The sequence below is a fragment of the Dendropsophus ebraccatus genome, chromosome 7 (assembly GCF_027789765.1).
Source record: "Dendropsophus ebraccatus isolate aDenEbr1 chromosome 7, aDenEbr1.pat, whole genome shotgun sequence".
In the NCBI taxonomy this organism is placed as follows: domain Eukaryota; kingdom Metazoa; phylum Chordata; class Amphibia; order Anura; family Hylidae; genus Dendropsophus; species Dendropsophus ebraccatus.
This window is the reverse complement of record NC_091460.1, coordinates 54,924,048-54,947,604: the sequence shown is the minus strand read 5'-3', so window position 1 is coordinate 54,947,604 and position 23,557 is coordinate 54,924,048. Positions and strand designations below refer to the sequence as shown.

Sequence of the window (23,557 nt, the reverse complement as noted above, 5' to 3'; positions counted from 1 at the left end):
AAAACTGACATGTCAGTTGTTTGCAGTGCCGCTAGAGATCCTGGCCGGAGCGTATGCTATGTGTATACGCTCTGGCCGGGGTCCCATAGACAGCAAGGTAACGTATATTTTCGTAACAATCATGGCCGTTCTACAACGGCCGTGGTTTTATGAAAATATACATTGTATGAACATAGCCACAGAGTGCATGCTTACCTACCTCCCTCCCTCAAAGTAACTTGCAATTTTTTTTTGCCACAAATTGGAGTAAATCTAAACTACCTTGTAACAGATCTTTAGTGTGTGACACGGGGGCAGTCTATGGTGCCCCACATCTCCCAGTGCTGTCACATCTTAGAAAACTGCAGTTTGCATTAAAAATATCATATAAAACGCTGGTCTTAGTGAAGTATTTGTAGTCTAAGGGTATGTGCACACGCTGTATAAACAACGGCCATTATTTGGCACTCAAAACTCTGGCAATTGTTTTAAATGTAAATTGCATTGAAGTCTTGGGACAATGGGCGGTAATAATTGATATGAACGATATCTTGACGTCTATAGCAAACAACTGCCAGTGTTTAACCCCTAGACGACCCAGGGCGTATAGTTACGCCATGGAAGTCTGTCCCCAGACGACCTAGGGCGTAACTGTACGCCCTGGGTGTTTCTCCCGCTATGAAGCGTGCTCCGGAGCGGAGCGCGCTTCACAGCAGGTGGGGGCCGGCTGCAATAAGCAGCCGGGACCTCACCGGCAATGACACGCTGCAGCGATCGCGCTGCCGCATGTCATTAACTCCTTAAACGCCGCTCAACCGCGGCGTTTAAGTGTAAGTGACAGGGGGAGTCCCCTGTCACTTACCGATCGGAACCCCCGCAGTGTGACTGCGGGGGTCCCGATCGGTAAAACGGGCCGCCGGAGGTCTCTCACCTGCCTCTGTGCGGTCCGATCGGCGATCTGCTACACTGAGCCTGCACAGGCAGGCTCAATGAGCAGATCACCGATAACACTGATCAATGCTATGCCTATGGCATAGCATTCATCAGTGTAGAAATCAAACTAATCTATGTAAAAGTCCCCCAAAGGGACTTCAAATGTGTAAAAAAAAAAAAGTTAAAAACACTAACACACTACCCCAAAACCCCTCCCCCAATAAAAGTTGAAATCACCCCCCTTTCCCATTATATAAATAAAACATATAAAAATAAATAAACAAATAAACATATAATATAACGTAGCGTGCGTAATTGTCCGATCTATTAAAATATAACAAGCGTCATTGCGAACGGTAAACGGCGTACACGAAAAGAGGGGAAAAAGTGCGCGGATTACCGATTTTATGTTACATTATATATAAAAAAAAATTTATAAAAAGTGATCAAAACGTCCGATCTTCACAAATATGGTATTAATAAAAACTAGAGATCATGGCGGAAAAAATGACACCCTATACAGCCCCGTAGGTGAAAAAATAAAACCGTTATAAGCGTCACAATAGTCCCATTTTATTTATAATTAATTGCCAAAAAAAAGGATTTCATTTAAAAAAAATATATAACATTAGAGAATCTGTGTAACCTGCATATGGTTGTGTTCGGGCTGACCTATAGAATAATAGTATCATGTCGCTGTTACCATATAGTGCATTACGTAGACACAGGAACCCCCCAAACTTTACCATATTGCATTCTTTTTTGCGATTTCACCAATTTATATCTTCATAAATAATATATTTGGGATTCCATCATACATGTAATGGTAAAATGAATGACGCCATTACAAAGTACAACTATTCCTGTAACAAATAAGCCCTTACATGGCCCTGTAGATAGAAAACTGAGAGTGCTAGAGCTCTTAGAAGAAGAGGAGGGAAAAACGGAAACACTAAGATCAAAATTTGCGCGGTCCACTGGGTCATTTTGGGCCTGGTCCTCAAAGGGTTAATACATTGTGTGAACAACAGCCGTTGTTTGCATTGACTTCATTACAAATTATTTCATTATGAAAAGAACATCCGTTGTATAAATTGAAAACAAAGGCCATTCTTTTCATAAAAATATGTTCGTTGTGTGAACATAGTCTTAAGTCCAAGTCAATTGGTATGCTACTTCTAGCTGCACTGCTCTTTTGGTGAAAATTAAACCAAATAAAAAGGGTGCTGGATCCCTTACATGCAAGAAACCCAAGGGGATACATGTATAAAAGACCCCATTGACTTCAAATGGGTCTGTCAGGTTTCCCTAGTATTGCCAAACTAAATAAATCTGCATCCTATCCTATATTATCTTGTATTTTATTAGAATCTGTATTGGAGGCACCTTGATGCAGATGTGAATTAAAGGGGTATTCTGGCCAAATGTAAAAATTAAATGCGTGTGGGGGGTTGGTAGGGGGGGCATAATAGATAAGTTATACTTACTTGTCTCCATGCCCCTGCAGCACACCTCCGCCAGTCACTTCTAAGTCCTCTGACATCATAACCCGGCTCTGAAATACCCTCTCAGCCAGTCAGTGACTGAGGCAGGAAATCTCTGCAGTCACTGTCTTAGCAGGTAGGGTGACAGGTAAATATAACTTTATTATAATGTCCCCACCACCACCTGTCTGGCCTAGATATTTATAGTTGGTCAGAGTACCCCTTTAAGCTCAAATTGTTTTGAGAAAACAACAGTATTGTTCCTTATTCTGTGTTAGATAAATACTAGGAAAATTGCATAATACCTAATGATATGTTTTAATTTGCAGTGTAAGATCACACTTTAAAAAGAAGGAAGGACAACTGTGGGACTATGGCCACCATTCTCATTCTCGCCCTGGCTTCTATCTTCAGGCTCTCCCTTGGTGATCAACATCCAGTGATCGAAAGCAATGACGTCATTGCTAATTTTTCCTATAGTACATGGACCAGCGTACCCAAAAACCTGTCCGTACATACAACTATACTGGATCTATCACACAATTTTATCCAAAAACTCCAAACCAAAGACTTTGACTTTTTGTTGGATCTCAGAGTCCTCATTATATCTTATAACCAAATCACTGAGATGGACTCGCATGTTTTCGATGATAACATTTATCTAGAATACTTGGATTTATCCAACAATAGGCTTGAAAACATATCTAACACTTTTCCTGGTAACCTTCGTCATCTGGATGTTTCCTCCAATAATTTCACGACATTGTCTGTTTGTAGAGGTGTCACAAATCTTCTCCAGCTGGAATATCTCGGTCTTGGAGCAGCTAATATTCTGAAATCAGATCTGGAATCCGTTTCTCACTTACAATTGCAGCAGGTATTCATCGACTTGAATGGATTATATAAATATGAAAATTCTAGCCTCTTAGTGTTGAATACAAACAGCTTACATCTATCCTCACTGTATGATCAGAAAGACCTTTTCAGCGTACTTTTTGATGCTGTCAAAACCTCAACAGTTTTGGAACTATCCAATTTTGGTAAATGGGAGCTAGGAAAAGTCTACGATGATTATATTTCGGCAATAGTTAACAACTCTCGGGTTACCCATTTAACCTTGAGGAATCTTGGCCTACAATGGATTAATCTTGTCCACATTCTTCAGAAAATATGGTACTCCACTTTGGAGGGCTTATATGTATACAATTTCATTATTCAGGGGTTTATTACTCACATGCCTTTTGACTATTGTAAAACTACTATGAAAGAACTTTTATTTGACCATGTTGCTGTTCAAGGGTTTCTATTCAATCAATCAGACTTGTATAGCGTGTTCTCTGAAATGAACATCAAGAATCTTACAATCACCAATTCCAATTTACTTTTTATGCCATGTCCTTCAAAACCTAGCACCTTCGAGTACATAGACCTTTCCAGGAACGCAGTTACCGACAGTATTTTTCAGGGCTGTTCAATGCTAACAAAGTTAAAAACTTTAAAACTGTCCGGAAATAAGTTAGAAAAGTTGTCTAAAGTAAGCCTCATAACAGAGAAGATGGTGTCCTTACAACATCTAGATGTCAGCCAGAATCCTTTAGATTACATGGAAGAAGATTGCCACTGGTCGGCAAGCATAAGAAAATTAGATATGACATATTGTTCATTATCCAGCTCTGTGTTTCGTTGCTTACCAAAAAATGCCACAATGGTTGATTTACGTAAAAATGATATTTTAGAAGTCCCGTTGGAAATTACTTATTTGTTAAATTTAGAAAACCTTGATCTTGGATATAATAGACTCTCTGATCTACCAGACTGCACATTATTTCCTCGTCTTTCGATTTTAAGTGTTGAGTATAACCTCTTACCCTACCCATCCAACGAGGCTCTCAAGAACTGCTCAGGCCTAAAACACATTAACATGGGAAACAATCCATTCCATTGTTTTTGTGAGATGAATAGGTTCATAAATGAGAGAATAAAGTCCCCAGGGAAATTTCTTGGTTGGCCAGATGACTATGTTTGTGAAAGGCCTGATAATCTAAAAGGAATTAAGTTGAAGGACTTTTACCTGCCTGAAATGTATTGTAACGTTTTTATAATGGTTCCAGTTATTGTTGTACCAATCATTGTTGGCTTAATTCTAGTTTTTTGTCTGTGTAAGTATTTGGATATACCTTGGTTTTGTAAAATGGTTTGGCAATTGGTTAGGACAAAACATCGGTCAAGGAGTTCCAAGAAAGGCTACCAGGAATTGAGGAGAGAATTCTCCTTCCACGCATTTGTCTCCTATAGTGAAAATGATGCATCGTGGGTAAGGAATACTTTGTTGCCTAGCATTCAGAGCATGAATGATATACGTATCTGTCAGCATGAGAGAAATTTTACCCCAGGCAAAACCATAGTGGAAAACATCATAAACTGCATAGACAATAGCTACAAGTCAATCTTTGTGTTGTCTCCGCACTTTGTTCAGAGCGAGTGGTGTCATTATGAACTGTATTTTGCTCACCACAAGCTTTATTCTGAGAGCACAGACAACCTTATCCTTATTCTACTAGAACCGATCCCGCAATATCTTATTCCTTCCCGGTATTTCAAACTTAAAGCTCTCATGAAACAAAGAACCTATCTGGAATGGCCAAAGGAGAAGAGTAAGCATGCTCTTTTCTGGGCAAATTTAAGGGCAGCGATCAGCATTAATTTGTCAGAACTAGAACAAGAGAGTCCAGCTCCTGTCCCAAGTGTAAGTACATAAATGATAGGCGGGATTCACTTAGCTGCAATACCTGACATGGCCCATGGAAAAAGTGGCGTTATTTTCACACACAACGCATTTTGATTGTGATCATTAAACCAGAAACACTAACAGATTTTTTTTTTTTGAGACCATTGCCTACATGTCAACAACCAATATGTTACTCTATTGCCAGCAAATCTAAAATAGGTCCTATCCAGTGCTCCGTTACAAACAATCTTTGGTAATACAAGCTACTTGCCATTGTTATTGCAATTTAATTTCAATAAATAGTGAGGTCAGTGGTTGAATCTGTAATGCATTATAGTCAAACAACGTTATTACAGGTAACGGTGTATGAGCACGTTATATACCATTTCAATCTGTTTTAGTTTCTAATGGACCCTGTACCACTAACTATACTGTACTATGTCACTATGTGGCACTGTAATAGATATCATAATACAGCCTCAAAGGGGTTCTCTGCTTTGAGTAATCCCAGCTTGTTGTAGGGTCATTTGACAAAATATTACACAATATTGCCCATTCAAATCAATGAGCTGTACATGTATGCTCTTCCAGTAAGACAGAGAAAGAGAGACGTTTTTTTGTAACCACTCTGATGAGGATGAGGATCCTGAACTGAGAAAACTTTCTATTATCTAATAAACCCAGACTAGGATTTTTGAAAGTGGACAACCCCTTTTTGCAGCCCCTGGGGTGATCAGCTGGTCTCACTCCCAGCACCCATGATACATAGTTGTAGATGAATGGTTCTCCATGCAAGGTTAGATGATTCTACCAGAACAGAGGCTGTTGGTGCAAACTGGTTCTTGGTTATGGCTCATAGAGGTGGGTTCTAGTGTTATGGATGCCCCATGGCATCTATGATGGCCATATGTCCTAGTAGGATAAAGGTTGTCTTTATAAGATAAACTCTTTAACAATGATGTAACATAGCTAAATGTATATTGTGTTAGTAATGTTCTATGCTCTCTGTTTTTGATACGTTTATTAACTTTATTTTTGTATGTATATTTAAGAAGATGTTTTTTTAATGGCTTGTGGGTCTCTGTGTGTGAATACGGAGCTATTACCTAAAGTCCATTGTTTTAGGAACTTTATCTCTTTGTGTTGTTTCTGCATCATCATATTTCACATTAATAGTTCTAGTTTCTAGTTCTCCCTAGTGGCAGAAATAATTCCGCATTTTGCAGGGTTTTGCCAGGATGTGTTTTCTGACCATTTCTGTATACAACTGTGCGAGAATCTAATAGTCTGCATAATTCTGGGGGCAGTGGATTGAAGCTCTTACCACTGATCTTATTAAAGAGAACGTAGTCAGAAAAGAAAAATAAAAAAATTTTTTTTATACCATTTTGTAGCCATGTGTGTGTTTGCTGATTCCAGTGCTGTATGATCTACTGCAGAAACCAGAGATTGGCTGAAGTAGTTTTGTGTATGATGGATGTAATGTCATCACTTGCCAGGAACCTTGGGGGGCAACACTCGAGTAACAGGTGATTTACTTTGTAAGTAATGTCTCCATTTAGCAACCCCAGGTGTGCCTCACTTTACTAACTTTCTGCACCTCACTTTATTGGTGCCAGTGCCAAGAGTTTAATCCTGAAGACACTGTGGTTAGTAGTGACCATGGCCCTTACAGGGTTGACAAGGAACACTGGCTTAGCTAGTTGGCAACCCTACAGTACAGTTGCGGGGTTCCAGTGGTTGCCATGGTAAAGGGTGTTTACACCGAAAGACTAGTGAACGATTAACATGCGATCAGCGACACATGAACATTTTCTCCTTTAATCAGTTGATCATTGCTGCGTTTACACCAGAAGATTACTTAAATTCGAACTATCCCAGATTCCAAAAAAGGATATTAGGAGGCACTCACCATATAAAACATCTTCTTTATTGATAAATCTTCATAAAAACATTTGGAGTGTGTAGCAGTCGGCGGGGACGCCGCTCAGCTGTTTCCCGCGCGCATGCGTGCTTCCTCAGACACTCGAACTAATTTAAATTCTAACTATATAACAATTTATTATTCGGTAATCGACCCAGTACAGAAACACTGCAGTGTAGCATAACAGAGATCGGATAATGGCAGCTTCAGGGATTCTAAAGGAACAAAAAAAAGAAGTGCAAGAAAGAAAATAGGTGTTTTAGAAAAAATAAATAAATAATATAATATAGAGTTTAAAGAGGATGTACCACCAGGTACATCCTCTTGAATTTAACACACCGATAGAACGACGCCTTCATGGGGAAGCCGGTGCTGTGCTGAAGCACTGGAGGTCGGCCGGCCCACTCCCAGTGGGAGGGAATTCCCTTCCTTCTATGACGCAGATCCATTGATTCCTTTGCAAACACAATATGGTACCTAAATAAAAACATTCAAACAAAAAAGAAGGTCCCAAAATACATGAGGAAATGTGCTAGGGCCATACACAGAATATTTCTAAAAGCCAAAGATTTGGCGTAATAAATATTGAGCTGAATTTTACCTGCAGTGTTACAGAAAATTACAGATTACAATTGAAAAATGTATTGACCTTCATGTCCACTTTGCTTTAATTTCTGTGAACGACCTGAAGGGTTAACAAAGTTCCCAGTTTTTAAAATAGGGTGATTTATGGGCTTGTTTTTTTGTTTTTTTTTTAACATACATCCCTCTCAAATCCCCTTCAGGAATGAATTGGTCCCTTAAAAAAATCAGTGTTTAAAAAATCAGCCCTCCTTTACGTAAGGCCATGTTCACACACAGTATGTCCATCAGTCTTTTGGTCAGTCTTTTTTCAACCAAAATCAGGAGTGGAACTGACAGGGCAAAATTATAATGGAAAGATTTGCCCAATTTTTGTGTTTTTAACCCATTTCTGGTTTTGGTTGATAAAAAAAACAGACAGAAATACTGTGTGAACATACCCTAAGAGGACGCAAATAATACCAACATAAAGTAGACAAATTGTAAATGGAACTCTTTTATCTGGCATGAGTGTATCTTTTTTTTACAACCAAAGATTTAACATTTTTGGAAATTCATAATTGCTGAATGTGTAAACTAAAATAATCTCAGAATCACTAGTATATGTTGAATAATGTATTACTATCACATAAAATAAGACAGGATAGATGTGAAAAATGGAGCATCTATAAGTTGTTAAAGGAGTTCTCCACTTTTTTCAGTGAAATGTGCTCAGGTTGGTGTAAAACATTAAAAAGTGTACTCAACTGCAAAAAGGATTCTAGATGGACATCCTCTTTCAAGAAAAAAATTCCCTATTGGCCCAAAGAAGACTAAGCCCAACGTATGTTGTTCTGCTAAGTGGGCTAAGCAAAAACTAGAAAGAAAACATACACCCCAGTATGATACTGTCCATAGTTGGAAAACATTTTTTAGATACTACACAAGTGGTATAAAGTTTATAGTTAATATGTGATTTTTACAACATGAAATGTGATATAGAGAATATATTTACTGAAGAACATGTGATTCATGTCATATTTACTGAGATAAATAGAGAGACATTGGGAAGTAGAATGGAGAAGTGAAAGCAGAGTGAAGTTTTACTTTGATGACAAAAATGCAAAAATCTTGGTTCTGTCTCATATGTATCCTTTCCGTATACAAAGGTTTTACATTATGTCTCAGTAATTTGCTGGTTTATACTGTGACTTGATGAAAGAGCAATACTGGGGGAAACAGGTGTAGCAGCTATATGTATTATTATAATTATTATTATATGTATTATTATATATTTTATTTTAGTATGGGTTGTAGGAATCTGGACAGGACTTTTGATCTTCACAAGAAAAATGAAGGGAAATGGACCCTAAGTTTATTCCAGACATAAAATATTAGAATAAAGATGTGAAAAAAACATCTGGCAGCCTCCTGTAAAAGTCATGGATGTCTTACTGCCTTGAAATTGCGTCAGTCAAAGCAAGCATAACACATAATACAGTATAAAAACTCTTTACCCCTTCTATCCACTACTATTGTTCTTTGGTAAAAAAGTACAGAATACTCCAAATGTGATTATAAATTGAATGTTCACCACTAAATACTATCTTGTTGTGTAAATGATGCAATGTTATACAGTGAAATAAAAAATATTAATTAACACTAAATTTGACCCTATAGACAACATAGTAAACTCACTTTACTAGGTCTTTGAATATACACAGTCATTGTTAGTTTCTATAATAGACCACACAGACATTAACTTCTGCTTTAAGCTTCCGCCTGTAATTGGATAATAAAGAAGTAAAAGGAGCTGCACGGTATATTTAATGTGAAACTGGTCTGTTGCAAAGCTCCCAGCCGAATGCAGGACAGACCGTAAGACTGTCATTTCTACCATCCTGCTGTATAAAAAGTACATTACAAAGTATAGTAAGCCACGCATAGGGCACTACCTCGCTTCTTGGATTCTAACGCTAAGGACAAATAATACCTTTACTGAGTTTTTTCACAAAACTCTGGCTCCCATTGAGCTTATTTAAGTCCTATCTGGACAAAGTACCTCTAGGTGGTCCACAGAACACTCGCTTCTGTAGGCATGAGAAAATATAAGCTATACTTTGTTAAACCCTTCACGTCAGCAATACGTACATATACGTTCCTGCTGCACATACCCCATGCAGCAAGAATGTATATGAATGTTCCTGTCAGAGGGGTGTGATGTGTATGGGAAAACTGCAGTGAGAGTGGCCCCGCACACATCAGTGTGCCGGGAGCCGAGGATAATGACAGGCAGCTGCGATCCTGTAGCTGCCAGTGATTAACCCCTTAAATGCTGCAAGCGATTGTGCCGTTTAAGGTAGTCAGTGACAGGGCAAGCTCCTGTCACTGACTGATCGGGACCCACGCAGCCATCATTTCTACCGATGGACGGGGGTAAGCCACTTACCTCCATCCTGTCGGATCAGCTTTCTATGAATAGTCTGCTCTCAGGCAGGCTCTATGCATAGATTGCCGATAAAACTGATCTATGCTATACTATGGCATAGCATTCATCAGTATAAGCAATCCAATGATTGTATGTTTTACAGTGAATAAAAGTGTTTAAAAAAAGTGTACTAAAAAAAGTTTTTAAAAGTGTAGAAAAAACCCTTATAAACCCTACCCCCCAAATAAAAGTTTCATATACCTCCTTGCACATTATAAAAAAAATAGAAATAAACATATTATATATTGTAGCGTGCGGAATTGTTCAATTGTTCCCGCAAATGGAAAAAAAACAAAAAACACCAGGATTGCGGATTTTTAAAAATTATATATCAGAAAAAAATTCCTAAAAACAATAAAAAATTTTCTTTTACACTAATATGATATTAATAACAACTAGAGCTCATGGTGCGAAAAATGACACCTCAACCAGCCCTGTAGGTGGAAAAATAAAAGCACTATGGCTCTTAGAAAATGGGGAGGAACTTTGCATTAAAGGGGTAGTGCGGTACTACACATTTATTCACTAAATAACACACATTATTGCGCATGGGCATTGTTTTGGCCACACACAATGACTGAGAGTAAAGGCTATTATCTTACAGATTTTTTCAGCCAAAGCCAGGAATGGATTTGAAAAGAGGAGAAATCTCTTATCTTCACGACCTGTTCTCTGTTTATAGCCCGTTTCTGACTTTGGCTGAAAAAATCTGTCAGTTAATCCGTCTGACATCTTTTGTGCAATAGGGCCCTTAGATGTCCCTCCACGTTTTGGAAGAGATACTTCTGAGATGTGAAATGAGAGAAAGGAAGTGCTTGGGAGCGAAAGGCTTCAGTCCTCTTTTGGTCCCTCCACAACTCCTTTAAGGATAGCTTCACACGTACCGGATCCGCAGCGGATTTTACGCGAGATCCGCTGCGGATCCAGTCCCATTCAACTCTATTGACAATACATACTCGCAGTGGGATTGACAAGCCACTGCGAGTATGCAAAGTAACCCCCCCCCCGACGGCTGGGCCGTAACACTGACAGCGGCCGGAGCGTACTGACAGTGGCACATATCCACCTGCACAGCACGGCTCTCTCCTCACGGCTCGGGACAATGCAGGCACCGCTCCAGCTTGTTTCGGGGGGGGGGGGGGGTCGGGGACGTGCAGCGTCCCGAGCCGTGAGGAGAGCTATGCCCGGCAGCAGCAGAAGCACAGTGGAGGGGAGCCTGCATGATCGGTGTCAGTACGCTCCGGCCGCTGTCAGTGTTACGGCCCAGCCGTCGGGGGGGGGGGGGTTAATTTACATACTCGCAGCGGCTTGTCAATCCCACTGCGAGTATGTATTGTCAATAGGGCCGCTGTCAGTGTTATGGTCCGGCCGCCGGGGGGGGGGGGGGGGGGTTAATTTACATACTCGCAGCGGGATGTCATTATGTATGTATTGTCAATACAGTTGAATGGGACTGGATCCACAGCAGATCTCGCTGCAAATCCGCAGTGTGAAATCTGCTGCGGATCCGGTAGGTGTGAAGGCACCCTAATAAAGACTATGGCCCAGATTTATCAAACTGTGGAAAACAGAAACTGGTGTAAACTACCCACAGCATCTATCACAGCTCAGCTTTCATTTTACCAGAGCTCATGGGTGAGCTGTGATTGGCTGCCACGGGCAGTGTACACCAGTTATTGTTTTCCAAAGTTTGATAAAGCTGGGCCTATGTAATTCATTCCAGATTGGTTGAATAAAAAAAAACAAACCTAAACCAAGGCCTTTCCATGTCTTTATTCAATCTGATCTCCAATTCACTAGAAGGAAAACATTTTTTTAGGAGCCCATGGTAGGTTTTCAGAGTGTGCCCTTTAGTGCTGAGGGTCAGTCTAGTTATATAGACAAATGTAATTGTATCCTGAAGAGAAGTGCGTGCTCATCATTCCTGCATAGTCCAGCGTTTGTAGTCCTAAGTGATGGTCTCTACTCTGTCTCATTGATGATGCATGTGCCATGGTCTGCAGCCACGAGATACAAACTCTTTCATGACTGTACAAGGTTTTTTTAAAAAAAAATATTCCATCTTACTTCACATGCTTTAAGAGTTAACCAGTTCTCGCTTGCTCTATGATCTTAGTATTGTCATGCCTCCATTATAAAGGTCCATAAGCTATTCGATAAAATAAACCAAATGTTGATGAAGAAGATGTGTGAAGAACCTCACCAGGATTGTTAAGCAGAAGTGATGCCATATCATAGCAGGTTAATCCTTATAAGATTGTCATTTCTTTTCCATCTCTTGTAGGCTAGGTTAACACAATAGGGGAGATTTATCAAACATGGTGTGAAGTGAAACTGGCTCAGTTGCCCCTAGCAACCTATCAGATTCCACTTTTCATTTTCCAAAGCGTCTGTGAGGAATGAAAGGTGGAATCTGATTGGTTGCTAGGGGCAACTGAACAAGTTTCACTTTACACCATGTTTGATAAATCTCCGCCAACGTCTTTTGGGCTGTTCAAAGGCCGTCTTTTTGGAAGTCCGGCATTTTGAGGTTGAATAGTGTCTCTTGTTTTACAATGACATCTGTGATTTCAAAATAACAGGCGTTATTTGGCCTCAAAATGCCGGATATCCAAAAAGACGGCCATCGGACAGCTAAAAAAAGATGTTGTGTGAACCTAGTGAAGTCATTGGTAAATGACTCCTTATTATCTCTTGCAGACAGTTCCTTAGATACCCCCAATCTTGCACATTACTATGTATGGAAATACTGTAGGTTCCCCATAATAGACTCAAGCAAGCACAAATATTTCTTCCTCTTCCAAAGGAATATTTGTTTGAATGGCTTCTCTGAGATTGGCCCAAAATAGCCCGTGTTTACCTTTCTCCTTTGGCCACTCCATGTAAGTCCTGTGTTTCATGATGGCTTTTAGTTTACTGTATTTGTTGGGTATAAGATACTGGGGTATTGGCTCTAATAAAATGAGAATTAAATTGTCCGAATTCTTGCCAAATAGGGAGTGCTGTGCAAAATACAGCTCATAATGGCACCATTCACTTTGGATGAAATTCGGAGAGAGCACAAAGATAGACTTGAAACTTTTTTCGATGCAGGCGATGATATTTTCCACTATTGATTTCCCCGGAATAAAATGTCTTTCATGTTGGCAGATTCTTATGGAGTTATCATTTTTTTCAAGATTTGGAATCAGTAAGTTTTTCACCCACTCGCCATCTTCTTGACTGTATGAGACAAATGCGTGAAAACGTTTACCGGTCATGGCTTCTTCACGGTAGCTATTTTTTACTTTGTACTTTCTTCGAAGCCATTCGAAAATCATTCGAACATACCACGGCAGATCAAAATGTTTGCACAAAAAAAACATGACAATGAGAAGGAGCACCAAGCTGCCAACAATGAGGCCTATTAAAATGAAGATATTGCAGGATATTTCAGAAGGATTAAAATCTTTAAGCTTAACACCTCTGAGTTCTTCCGGATACTCACACGTGAAGGATTGAGGCCATCCTATGAGGTTCTCCTGTAAGATTTCCGCAGTGCTAATGAATGATCTCAGCTCACAATTACATTGATATTTATTATTTCCAGCGATTATCTCCTTAACATTTTGACAATTGATAAGTTGTTCCTTGGATGGGGAATGTATTAAGTTTTCTTCTATGTTCAAGTATATCAAGCTCTTACTTATGTAGCCGCAGTCAGGTATATGGCTTAGTTGGTTTGATGACAAGTATAGCTCTTTTAAAGATTTTAAATGGTCAATTTCTTTGTGAACACTTGATAGTTGGTTGCTGGACAGATCAAGTACCTCCAGATTGGTGGGTAAACAATTGAAGACGGAATCGGTGATCTTGTTTCTCGAGATGTTTAGAACAAGAAGACTTTGTGACCATTCACACCTGGCATTGAAATCACAGTAAAGTCTATTACCGCTGATATCTAAATGCGTTAGAGATGGCATGGTGGAGGTCATAGAAGTTATATATGATAATCTCTCTAATATGTTATTTTGAAGGCTAAGAAACTGAACACTGGCCAGAGTTGCACAGGCCACAAAGATCTCGTCTGTGATTTTGTTATTGGTCAACACTAGAGAACGAAATATGCTTGGCCATGGGGGACAAGGCAAATGTGTGATTTCAGCATTAGATATAGTCAGGTTCTCTACAAACATTTCTGAAAATATGGTTACAGGATGTTTTCTGGAACTATGGAGGAAGACTTGTGGAATAACATTTTCAAATTCCAAAACCTTTACTGAACCCTTGGAAAAGTTGATAGGCTCATAACTAAACAGTCTTACTAGTGTAAACCTATAGATAGACAGATATTCAACAGTTGAACGCCAGGCTATTTGCAGAATTGTGGCCATTTCAGGCCAGGACACGGTGATGTTGCTGAAAATAAGTTTGGACACCTTGGATTTTTGGATCACGTAACTAATATGCCTGATTGTATCATAACAGGCTTCTTCACATAGTACATTGGAGATTTCCAGAGTTGTAGTGATGTTAAGGTCATCGTATAATAGAAGAGCAGAGTATGTCAACGTCTTAGGTAAAACAACATGTAGCTTTTCTGTATTTAATAACTGGAGGCTACCAGCTTCATATTGCTGCAGATCTTCAAGACCCAAAAATACAGTGTCCAGTTTTTGATGTTTAATATTCATAAAATCATTGTGATCAATCTTCGTTGCGCTCAATCCAAGATATCTTAATTTTGTTAAGGTGGCAAATTCCTTGCATAGGAACAGAGTTTCGAAAGGATTATAAGACATATTCAGATGAGTGATACCTCTGATATATTGTAGGCCGCTGCAGTTCACAGTCCTCAGTTTGTTGTGCGAGATGTCTAATTTTTGTAGAACATTGTGAAACTGGAACATCGAGAAGTCCCATTCTTCAAGTGCATTATAGGAAAGATCCAAGATCTGTAAGCTAAGATATGTACGAAGTGTACTTGGTTCCAGTCTAGTTATATCGCAGCGACTTAAATCCAACTTTGTGCTTTGGAGGGAAAGTCTATTCGGCAGTTCTTGAGAGCTAAAGCAGCCTTCCCCAAAGACAGTTTCCATCATGGCAGATAGCAGTAGGACGTTCAGCCAGACTTGATGACGTGAATCTAACATTTTCTACTCCCTTAAAACCTGTAAATAAGCAGAATCATGAAATATTTTGGTCAGTTTATTGAAAATTGACAATTCAGCATTTTTTTTTTTTAATTTTTACTTTTTAAATAAGTAGCAACACTTGTAAGGCAGAGCCATACTAGGTTTCTAGTAATGCAGTAAACTTCTATAAAAAGCTTCATTTAATCTAATATAATTATATTTAAAGAGAAGACCCTCAAATAAATAATAACCAACTATAGTTAGCTACTCTGTGGGTCAATGTCCAACCCATAAACAGCCTTGAAACACGACTAGGCATTAGAAGACGAATATAAAAACAGCTTGGTGACCTTCCCAAGGAGTCACTTTACCTTCTTATGCCCAACGTCCTCTCACCCAGTAAGCCAACACCCTGCTTTGTCTACAGAATGGCACTCTACCTTTTGGAGAAGATTCAGTTTATTATGAATTAATTTAGCTACAAATTTACTGAAAAATCTTTGTCAAAATTATTTTGAATTAGTTTTGGATGAATTTCAATGTATAGATTCCTATGAAAGCTAGAAATTTCTGACCCTGTACTCTGTGGCAGGCCTCACTATTTAGTACATACAGGAGCAAAGACTTTCACAGGAGTCTCTGCTCCTCTAGGCTCCAAATTAAATTTTATGGCCAATTAGTGCCAAGAGATTCTCTCATCTCTTCTCTACTTCCAGGGTGCCTATCTCCAGTAGATGGCGCTTGTGAGCCAGGTTGTTTTCTTCTAGAAGAGAGCTAATATGAATACTTTTTCACCCCCAGGGAGCATTGCCTGGTCTATACGACATATCACTTTGGCAGTCTCCACAAGGAAACACTTAAGTGCTTTTTATAGATGTGCAATAGGCACTGTAAACAGGAAGACATGTAAAAAGTAAGCCTGTATGAGTCTGTAAATGTAGCGTGTTCATTTGTTTTAGTCTTTGATTTAGTGTTGAAGGAAAAGTAGTCATGTTGTTATTATAAATATTAACACTAGAACAGGTGACATAGCTTTAAACCCTAACATACCTAGTTATTGTAGCCTAACCATCACCATCACTGCAAGGGTTAAGCAGAGTCTCTTGCTTTTAAGTTGTTGCTATACAGGTTTTTATTCTCAGAGGAGTTTATTTGCATATTTATTACAAAGTGCAGCTTATATTGTAATTGTTATAGATTTACTTCCGTGTTCTACCCTTTATAATAGGGATCATGTTAGTGTGCATGGCTGAGCCTGAATCATACATAGTCCTATCTGTTGAGTGCCACTGGATTGTCATCTATGTGGTAAATTACATCTTCAGATCTATTACATGCTATGGTCATGATTTGTCCGTGGCATGTAAGGCATTAATCTGCCAGTTCTCCAGTTCTGTAAGTCAGTGCAGGGCTCGGCTGTCCCACTTATAGTAAAGCTTCTGTGAACCTGGCATAGGTACCCTGCATTGGGCTGCTAGGCTATCCTAAGGCCCCTTTGTAACAGACATAAAAATTTGCAGGGCAGTCAATAAGTTGTTAAAGGGGTATTCCACTCAAATATAACTTTTTATATGTTGCTGCCCAAGGTGTGACTTGGGGTCCTAATAGACAAAGCGATTTTTAATGATTGATGATAAACGATTGCAAACGAGATTGTTTATTGTTACCCTGAAATTGTTCACCATATTACACAGAACGATAATCGTTATTTACAACTGTTACAATGATCATTACTATGATGGTTTACTCCATCTGATCCCAGCAAAAGTGGGATCGATTTGGAATTACACTGAACGATTAGTGACCGAACGCAGCGGACGAATGTGGAATTACAGCGAACAATTCGTGATGATTTTAGGGTCAAATGTAAATCAACGATTACCAACATAGGAACGATTTTCCATTCGTTACCTGCAATTACACAGGGCGATTATTATTTAAATTCAAATGATATAGTAATGTGATAGGGCCCTAACAATTTATTCCATACTATTCAGCCTTCTTCTGTCAGTTCTTAGCTGCTGCTGTGTGCTAAAGACACAAAAACTGTGTGTTAGCTTGTCTCTACATCTCCTCCTCCTGAGACAGATGATGGACCCCACCCTTCTGAGACAGATGATGGAAACAAGTCCCCATCTGCAACTTTGTAGCAACTTTGTAATGCTGGAGGGTTATGCTGCGTTTACACGGAACGATTATCGTGCGAATTCACACGATAACGGTCGAATTCGAATGATAATCCTACGTGTAAACGCAGCGAACGATCAAACGACGAACGAGAAATCGTTCATTTTGATCTTTCAACATGTTCTTAAATCGTCGTTGATCGTTCGCAAAAAATTCGCAGATCGTTTGGTCTTTGGCACCAAGCACCCCAAGCGATCGCTTGGGGCCCCCAACATCCAGGGGGGCCCCCACGCCCTGCTCTTGTGCTCAAGACCGCTGGACAGGGCCGCTGCCCCGCTCACTGCTGCCATCTGAACTGTAACTATGAGCACTCGTAATGAGCGCTCATCGTTACATGCAGCAGCACTGACAGGGCGGGAGACATTGGCTCTCTTCCTGTCAGTCACTCTTGTGGCCGCAGGAAGGGTTTTCCCTGCAGTCACAAGTGGCAGCTTTGTCCTTGTGGTGCCGGCGCTCCAGTGACATCACTGGAGCATCGGCTCCAGGACAAGGGGAGTGCGGCCTCTTGTGATTGTGAAGAGATTGTGAGTGAAGAGAAGAGAAGACGCCCGGACCCAGGTGAGTATAAGTGTTTATTTTATTGTGTTATATACTATATGGGAGGGGGAGCACACAGGGGTCTGTTTAACTGGGGGAGCGCACATCGGGGGTCTATATAACAGGGGGAACACACAGGGGGGCTATAGACTACTGGGGCTCCACAGAGGGGTCTACATACTACTGGGGGCAGCACACAGGGGGTCTATATACTACTTGGGGCAGCAGAATGGGGTCTATATACAACTTTGAGAGCACACAGGAGGTCTATATCCAAGTGGGGGAGCACACAGGGGGGTTATATACTACTGGGGGAGCACACAGGGGTCTATATACTACTGGTGGGGCACACAGGGGGTCTATATATTACTGGGGGAACATACAGGGGGTCTATATACTACTTGTGAGGCACACAGGTGGTCTATATATAACTGGGGAGCACACAGGGGTCTGTACTACTGGGGCAGCACACAAGGGGTCTATATAATACTGGTGGGGCACACAGGGGGTTTATATACTACTGGAGGAGCACACAGGGGTCTATATCCAAGTGGGGGAGCACACAGGAGGTCTATATCCAAGTGGAGGAGCACACAGGGGGGCTAAATACCCCTGAGGGAGCACACAGGGGGCCTATATACTAGTGGGGGAGCACACAGGGGGTATATACAACTGGGGGCAGCACAGAGGGGGTCTATATACAACTGGGGCAACACACAGGAGGTCTATATACTTCTGGGGGAGCACACGGGGGGCTATATATAACTGGGGAACACACAGGGGTCTATATACTACTGGGGGAAGCAAACAAGGGGTATATACTACTGGGGGCAGGACACAAGGGGTATATACTATTGGGGGCAGCACACAAGGAGTATATATTACTGGCGGTAGCGCACAAGGGGTATATACTACTGGGGGCAACACACAGCGGTCTATTGTTTTGGAACTAGTGTCGAGGGGGGGGGCCCCAGACATAACTTTGCTTGGGGCCCCAGAAATGCCAAGACCGCCCCTGAGCATTAATCACAGTGAGTTTATTAGCAGCTTGACCTCAGATTAACCCTTCCAGTATTAAAAAGAAGCTGCAAACATGCAGATAAAGCCTGCCAGGGACTTGTTTACATCTGCCATCTCGAAAGGAAGGAGGGGAGGAAGGGAAGATGGAGGAAAAAGCTCACACACAAAGAGTCTTCAACAAAAAGCAGCAGCTTAGAACTGGGAAAAGGAGACGGAGTAAATAATAATAAGTATAGAATGAATTGGAAGGGTCCTTTTCAAATGAAGCGATTTTTCATTTCCACCAATTAATAAACGATTGCAAAAGAGCCCTACATACACCGAAAGACTTTCAAACAATTATCCAATGGTTAACAATGATTATAGGGTCAGCTCAAAAGATGTGATCAGTGACATCCAAACAAATTTCCATTAGTCCTTTGATCGTTCTCTGCATACATATTGCTTAAATTCAAGCAATATGATGATTTTTCACATGATAATCTTTCTGTGTAATAGGGCCCTTAGTATCACCATGGGCAAAAACATTGGAAAACTTATATACCCCTTTAAGAATTAGATTTTTAGAAGATTGTAAATTCTACAGCTATATATAAAGCTTCAAAGTCTATGAAAAAAATCTTTCATTCTGCTACTGTTTAGTTATGTGTACTTATTATAGAACTAGTTATACATTGTGAGGCCATGTTCACACAACGTAAGTAAAGTATTAATCAAGGCCGTTGTTGCCGATTTGCAACACAGCCATGATTAATACTTACATTGTTCTGCAGCTAGAGGGAATCCCGCCTGGAGTATATACACAGTCATTGAATAGCGGCCACAGTTCACACAATGGAGTGTACGGCTTTGGACGCACGCTCTATTATGTGCAGCTGGGAATTTGGATGCACACAGGTGCGCCCGCATCCGAGTTCAGCAGAAGTAAAGATCATTCGTCCGCTACTGCAGTACTGGCTGGGATGATCTTCAGTAACACTGGCCGTTCTGTGATCCAGCCGGGTCACAGTACATCCGGTGTTATATTAAATGTGAACATGGCCTGAGCATGCATCTACATCTCATTCTACCTAACATTCTGCCAAATAGAATGCTTTGAACAATATCAAATATCAGACGACATCCTCATTCCACCATTAGTAGTTATGTGAGTTATGTACCTGGTACCTTGTTGTAGTGTCCTCTGGTTGTCACATGGTTAACTCTTGGCATTCCAGTGTCTTTAGCAGGAGACTGTTCGCTGTGTAGTTTCGATTTCTGCTGGTGTGTTACTTCTGCTGCTGTGACTCTTCCCCTTTTTCCTCCTTACAGATTTCCTCTTCAACAAAGCTGGTATTCTCCGCCCTGAAACTCCCTCCCTGATTCCATCTGATTTCTTTTAGTAGAACCAAAAAGCAGCACCTTCATGTTATTATGCAAGACCTCTGCTACACCGCATGACCAAGAGCTTAAAGGGATTTCCCTGTTTTAAACACTTTCATAGCAACGGATACTTTATATGCAATTATGCATGGATTTCACATTCACAGTAATACTGTGTCACGTTCCTTTACTCATACATACAGATATTAGGCTACCATAATATTGCATCTGTATACAGGGAGACAATACTATTTGCACTCTTTGGGGGAGATTTATCAAACTGGTGTAAGGGTATGTGCACAATGAGTAATTTTGGCTGAACTCTGTTGCGGAATTCTCAGTTCGCCCCACTCGCGGTCTGCGGCGGGCGCGAGCGTCTCTGCCCGTGTCATAGACTCCATTGTATGCACGGGCAAATTCTTTCATCATCCAAAGAATGATCTAGTTCATTCTTTGGAAGAATGAAAGAATCCGCCTGTGCATAGAGAGTCCATGACATGGGCGGAGACACGCACATCCACCGCAGTCCGCAAGTGGGCGCAAACTGAGAATTCCGCAACAAGGTTTCCGTCAAAATTACTCAGTGTGCACATACCCTAAAGTAGAACTGGCTTAGTTGCCTCTAGCAACCAATCAGAGTACACTTTTCATTTTTCAAAGAATCTGTAAGGAATGAAAGGTGAAATCTGATTGGTTGCTAGGGGCAAGTAAGATAATTTTACTTTACCACTTTAATAAGTTCCCCTCCCCCGTGTATTATTGATCTTTTTCATCTCAATAAGTGATGGCATATTGCTACATGCAATTTATTCATGTGATTTATTAGTGGTGGATGTTTTTTTAATTAAAAAATATATTAATAATAATATTAATTATTTCTATTTATAATAGAAAATAATATTATTAATTATTTATATTTGAATAAACTCAAGCCTTACGGTCCCAGCTGCTGTATGCCCTGCAGGAAGTGGTGTATTCTTACTAGTCTGACACAGTGCTTTCTCTGCTGCCACCTCTGTCTGTGTCAGTGTATCCAGAGTAGTAGCAAATCCCTAAAGGAAAGCTCTACAGCACCCCTTCTGGCACCAGAAAGTATCACAACTGTACTGCCTGGAAGATCCACGCCACCTAACCTATGGATCCTTATCATTACCTTGCATTACACCCACCTAACCTCTCAAGCAATACCCCTCCCCATCAGCCTTGAGCTCTCAGGTGCCCTTTATTCCCCCTCCACTAGACCACAGCTCCCCCCTTTAACTGTGGTTCATTGACATGGATTCTGTTTTCTGTTCATTGTTTAATTGTATCACTGTTTCTTCATGTAACATTGTTCATTTTTCAATGATATTTTTGCTTCCCAACACTCATTGTTGTACCACTTTATTTTCAGGACAGTTCACTGTCCAGACTATTCACACTGTTTTAGATGTTTGTTTTTTTTACCTTTTCATATTATTAAAACAAATTACATTTTTTTTTTTAAAGAAAGAATGGAATACTCAACTGCTCAGGACTGTTCCTGACACACACAAAGGTGGCAGCAGAGAGCACTGTGTTAGATTGGAAAGAAAACTTCACTTCCTGTAGAACATACAGCAGCTGAAAGGTCCTGGAAGACCAGAAATTTCTTAGCTGAAATAAATTACAAATCAGTCTAACTTTATGACACCAATTGATTTAAAAAAAATTTTTTTAAACTCTGGAGTACCCCTTTAACTAGGATAAAAGCAAAATTGCTAATAAAGGTACCAGCAGTCGGTGAAGGAACTGGTATAGTTATTTTAAACAATGAAAATTACCTGATTGGGGCCAATTTTATAATATAGAATATTATAAGCCAATCTATTATAACTAGAGATGAGCGAGCTGGGTTCGTGTTGGAGTCCATCCGAACCCGAACGTTCGGCATTTGATTAGCTGGGGCTGCTGAACTTGGATAAAGCTCTAAGGTTGTCTGGAAAACAAGGATACAGCCAATGACTATATCCATGTTTTCCACATAGCCTAAGAGCTTTATCCAACTTCAACAGGCACCGCTAATCAAATGCCGAAAGTTCGGGATCGGATGGACTCCAGCATGCTCGAGGTTTGCTTATCTCTAATTATAACCTTATCTGAAAGCCAAGGCCACACTTAAAGGGATATTACAGTATCAAAGACCCACTTTACTACCTCTCAAATTATCCACTGGGTTCAACCCACTACTCCCTGAACTGTAGCAACTTGGTGTACAACCCAGGTCCCACTATCTAGGCCAGTGCTTCTCAATTCCAGTCCTCAGGCCTCACCAACAGGTCATGTTTTGAGGATATCTCATAGAAAGAACACCTGTGATGATACCTGATGCACTGAGTATAATGATATCACCTGTGACATCCTAAGGAAATCTTCAAAACATGACCTGGAATTGAGAAGCATTGATCTAGGCCATGTTTCAGGCTAAAACATCTAGGCCTCTCCATAGACCTGCAAGACAGCCAAATACTTCTGCAAGTATCTACCAGCCCACCAGGATACTCTTTTTAGGTGTTAGTCAGAACTCAACTGCAACCCACTCTCCGTCTGCAAAGGCAGCCTGTATCATTATAAATACACTAAAGGAATCATGTACTTTTATAATAGTGACAGTGACATTTAGATGATAGATTCTCTTTAAATCTTCACGCTATTGTACTGACACAGTGCAATGTTTGAATGCTTGAAATAAAGTTTTAATTTATAGAGAAGTTTTATTTTTAAACTCAGAAACACCATTTACCGTGCTATACAAAGAAATAATAAGTATAGTAATGCTGACACCTAGTGGTAATAATATTCATTGACAGTGGTAAAGTGAGATCAGATACACTTTAACATATGCATGGTAAGGATGTGTAATTATGTCCATGTTACAGACTCACGTTCTAGCACTGGTGTCGGTATTCCTAAGCTCCAGTGCCCGGTGGAGACCTGGAACGTGTTGTGCCAGTAATGTAGTGTATAAGCGATTAACTGCCATTACCACCATACTGTTACTGAATAAGACCCTATACTAAGACCACTATCCCCCTATATGGTGACCATATACTAGTAGATGCCAGTGTGGTACTCGGCCAAAGCTGTGATGTTACTTGTGATGCCAGTTCAGTGGTATTGTACAGGTTTGATGTTGGTACCTGTGCTGGTCGGTTTGTTGTCCTAAAATCGTCGGTAACCTCTGGCATTGTTGAGGGTCCCTTGGGCACTTGTCACTGTAAC

The 23,557-nt window shown here is 40.3% G+C and overlaps 2 protein-coding genes across 8 annotated transcripts in view; one reads left to right on the top strand and one right to left on the bottom strand.

Annotated features, from left to right (window-relative positions):
- Positions 1-9,244, top strand: part of LOC138797411 (toll-like receptor 1) — a 24,754-nt gene extending 15,510 nt beyond the window's left edge. For all 6 annotated transcript variants that reach the window (XM_069977517.1, XM_069977516.1, XM_069977520.1 and 3 more), the window contains exon 2: positions 2,726-9,244. In XM_069977517.1, the coding sequence (XP_069833618.1) occupies positions 2,770-5,154 (2,385 nt within the window). In that variant the 5' untranslated portion in view covers positions 2,726-2,769 and the 3' untranslated portion in view covers positions 5,155-9,244. The remainder of the gene's footprint in view (positions 1-2,725) is intronic.
- LOC138797410 (toll-like receptor 6) lies at positions 7,012-23,557 on the bottom strand. Of its 2 annotated transcripts, none has more exons than XM_069977512.1 (5): positions 23,476-23,557; positions 20,116-20,330; positions 12,958-15,247; positions 7,388-7,525; positions 7,012-7,263 (listed from the first exon to the last, which is right to left on the bottom strand). In XM_069977512.1, exons 3-4 carry the CDS (start codon positions 15,227-15,229, stop codon positions 7,404-7,406), a joined length of 2,394 nt encoding a protein of 797 aa, XP_069833613.1. In that variant the 5' UTR covers positions 15,230-15,247; positions 20,116-20,330; positions 23,476-23,557; the 3' UTR covers positions 7,012-7,263; positions 7,388-7,403. The 2 variants fall into 2 exon arrangements, with proteins under 2 accessions (XP_069833613.1, XP_069833614.1); XM_069977513.1 differs by having other exon boundaries at positions 20,123-20,330.

What these genes read in the sequence shown, in the direction of transcription:
- LOC138797410 (XM_069977512.1), bottom strand. Translation starts at nt 15,229, where the DNA reads ATGTTAGATTCACGTCATCAAGTCTGGCTGAACGTCCTACTGCTATCT. An exon ending in GGAGTGGCCAAAGGAGAAAG is followed by an intron (nt 7,526 to 12,957) that starts GTAAACACGGGC and finishes GTTTTTATTTAG; the next exon opens with GTACCATATTGTGTTTGCAA.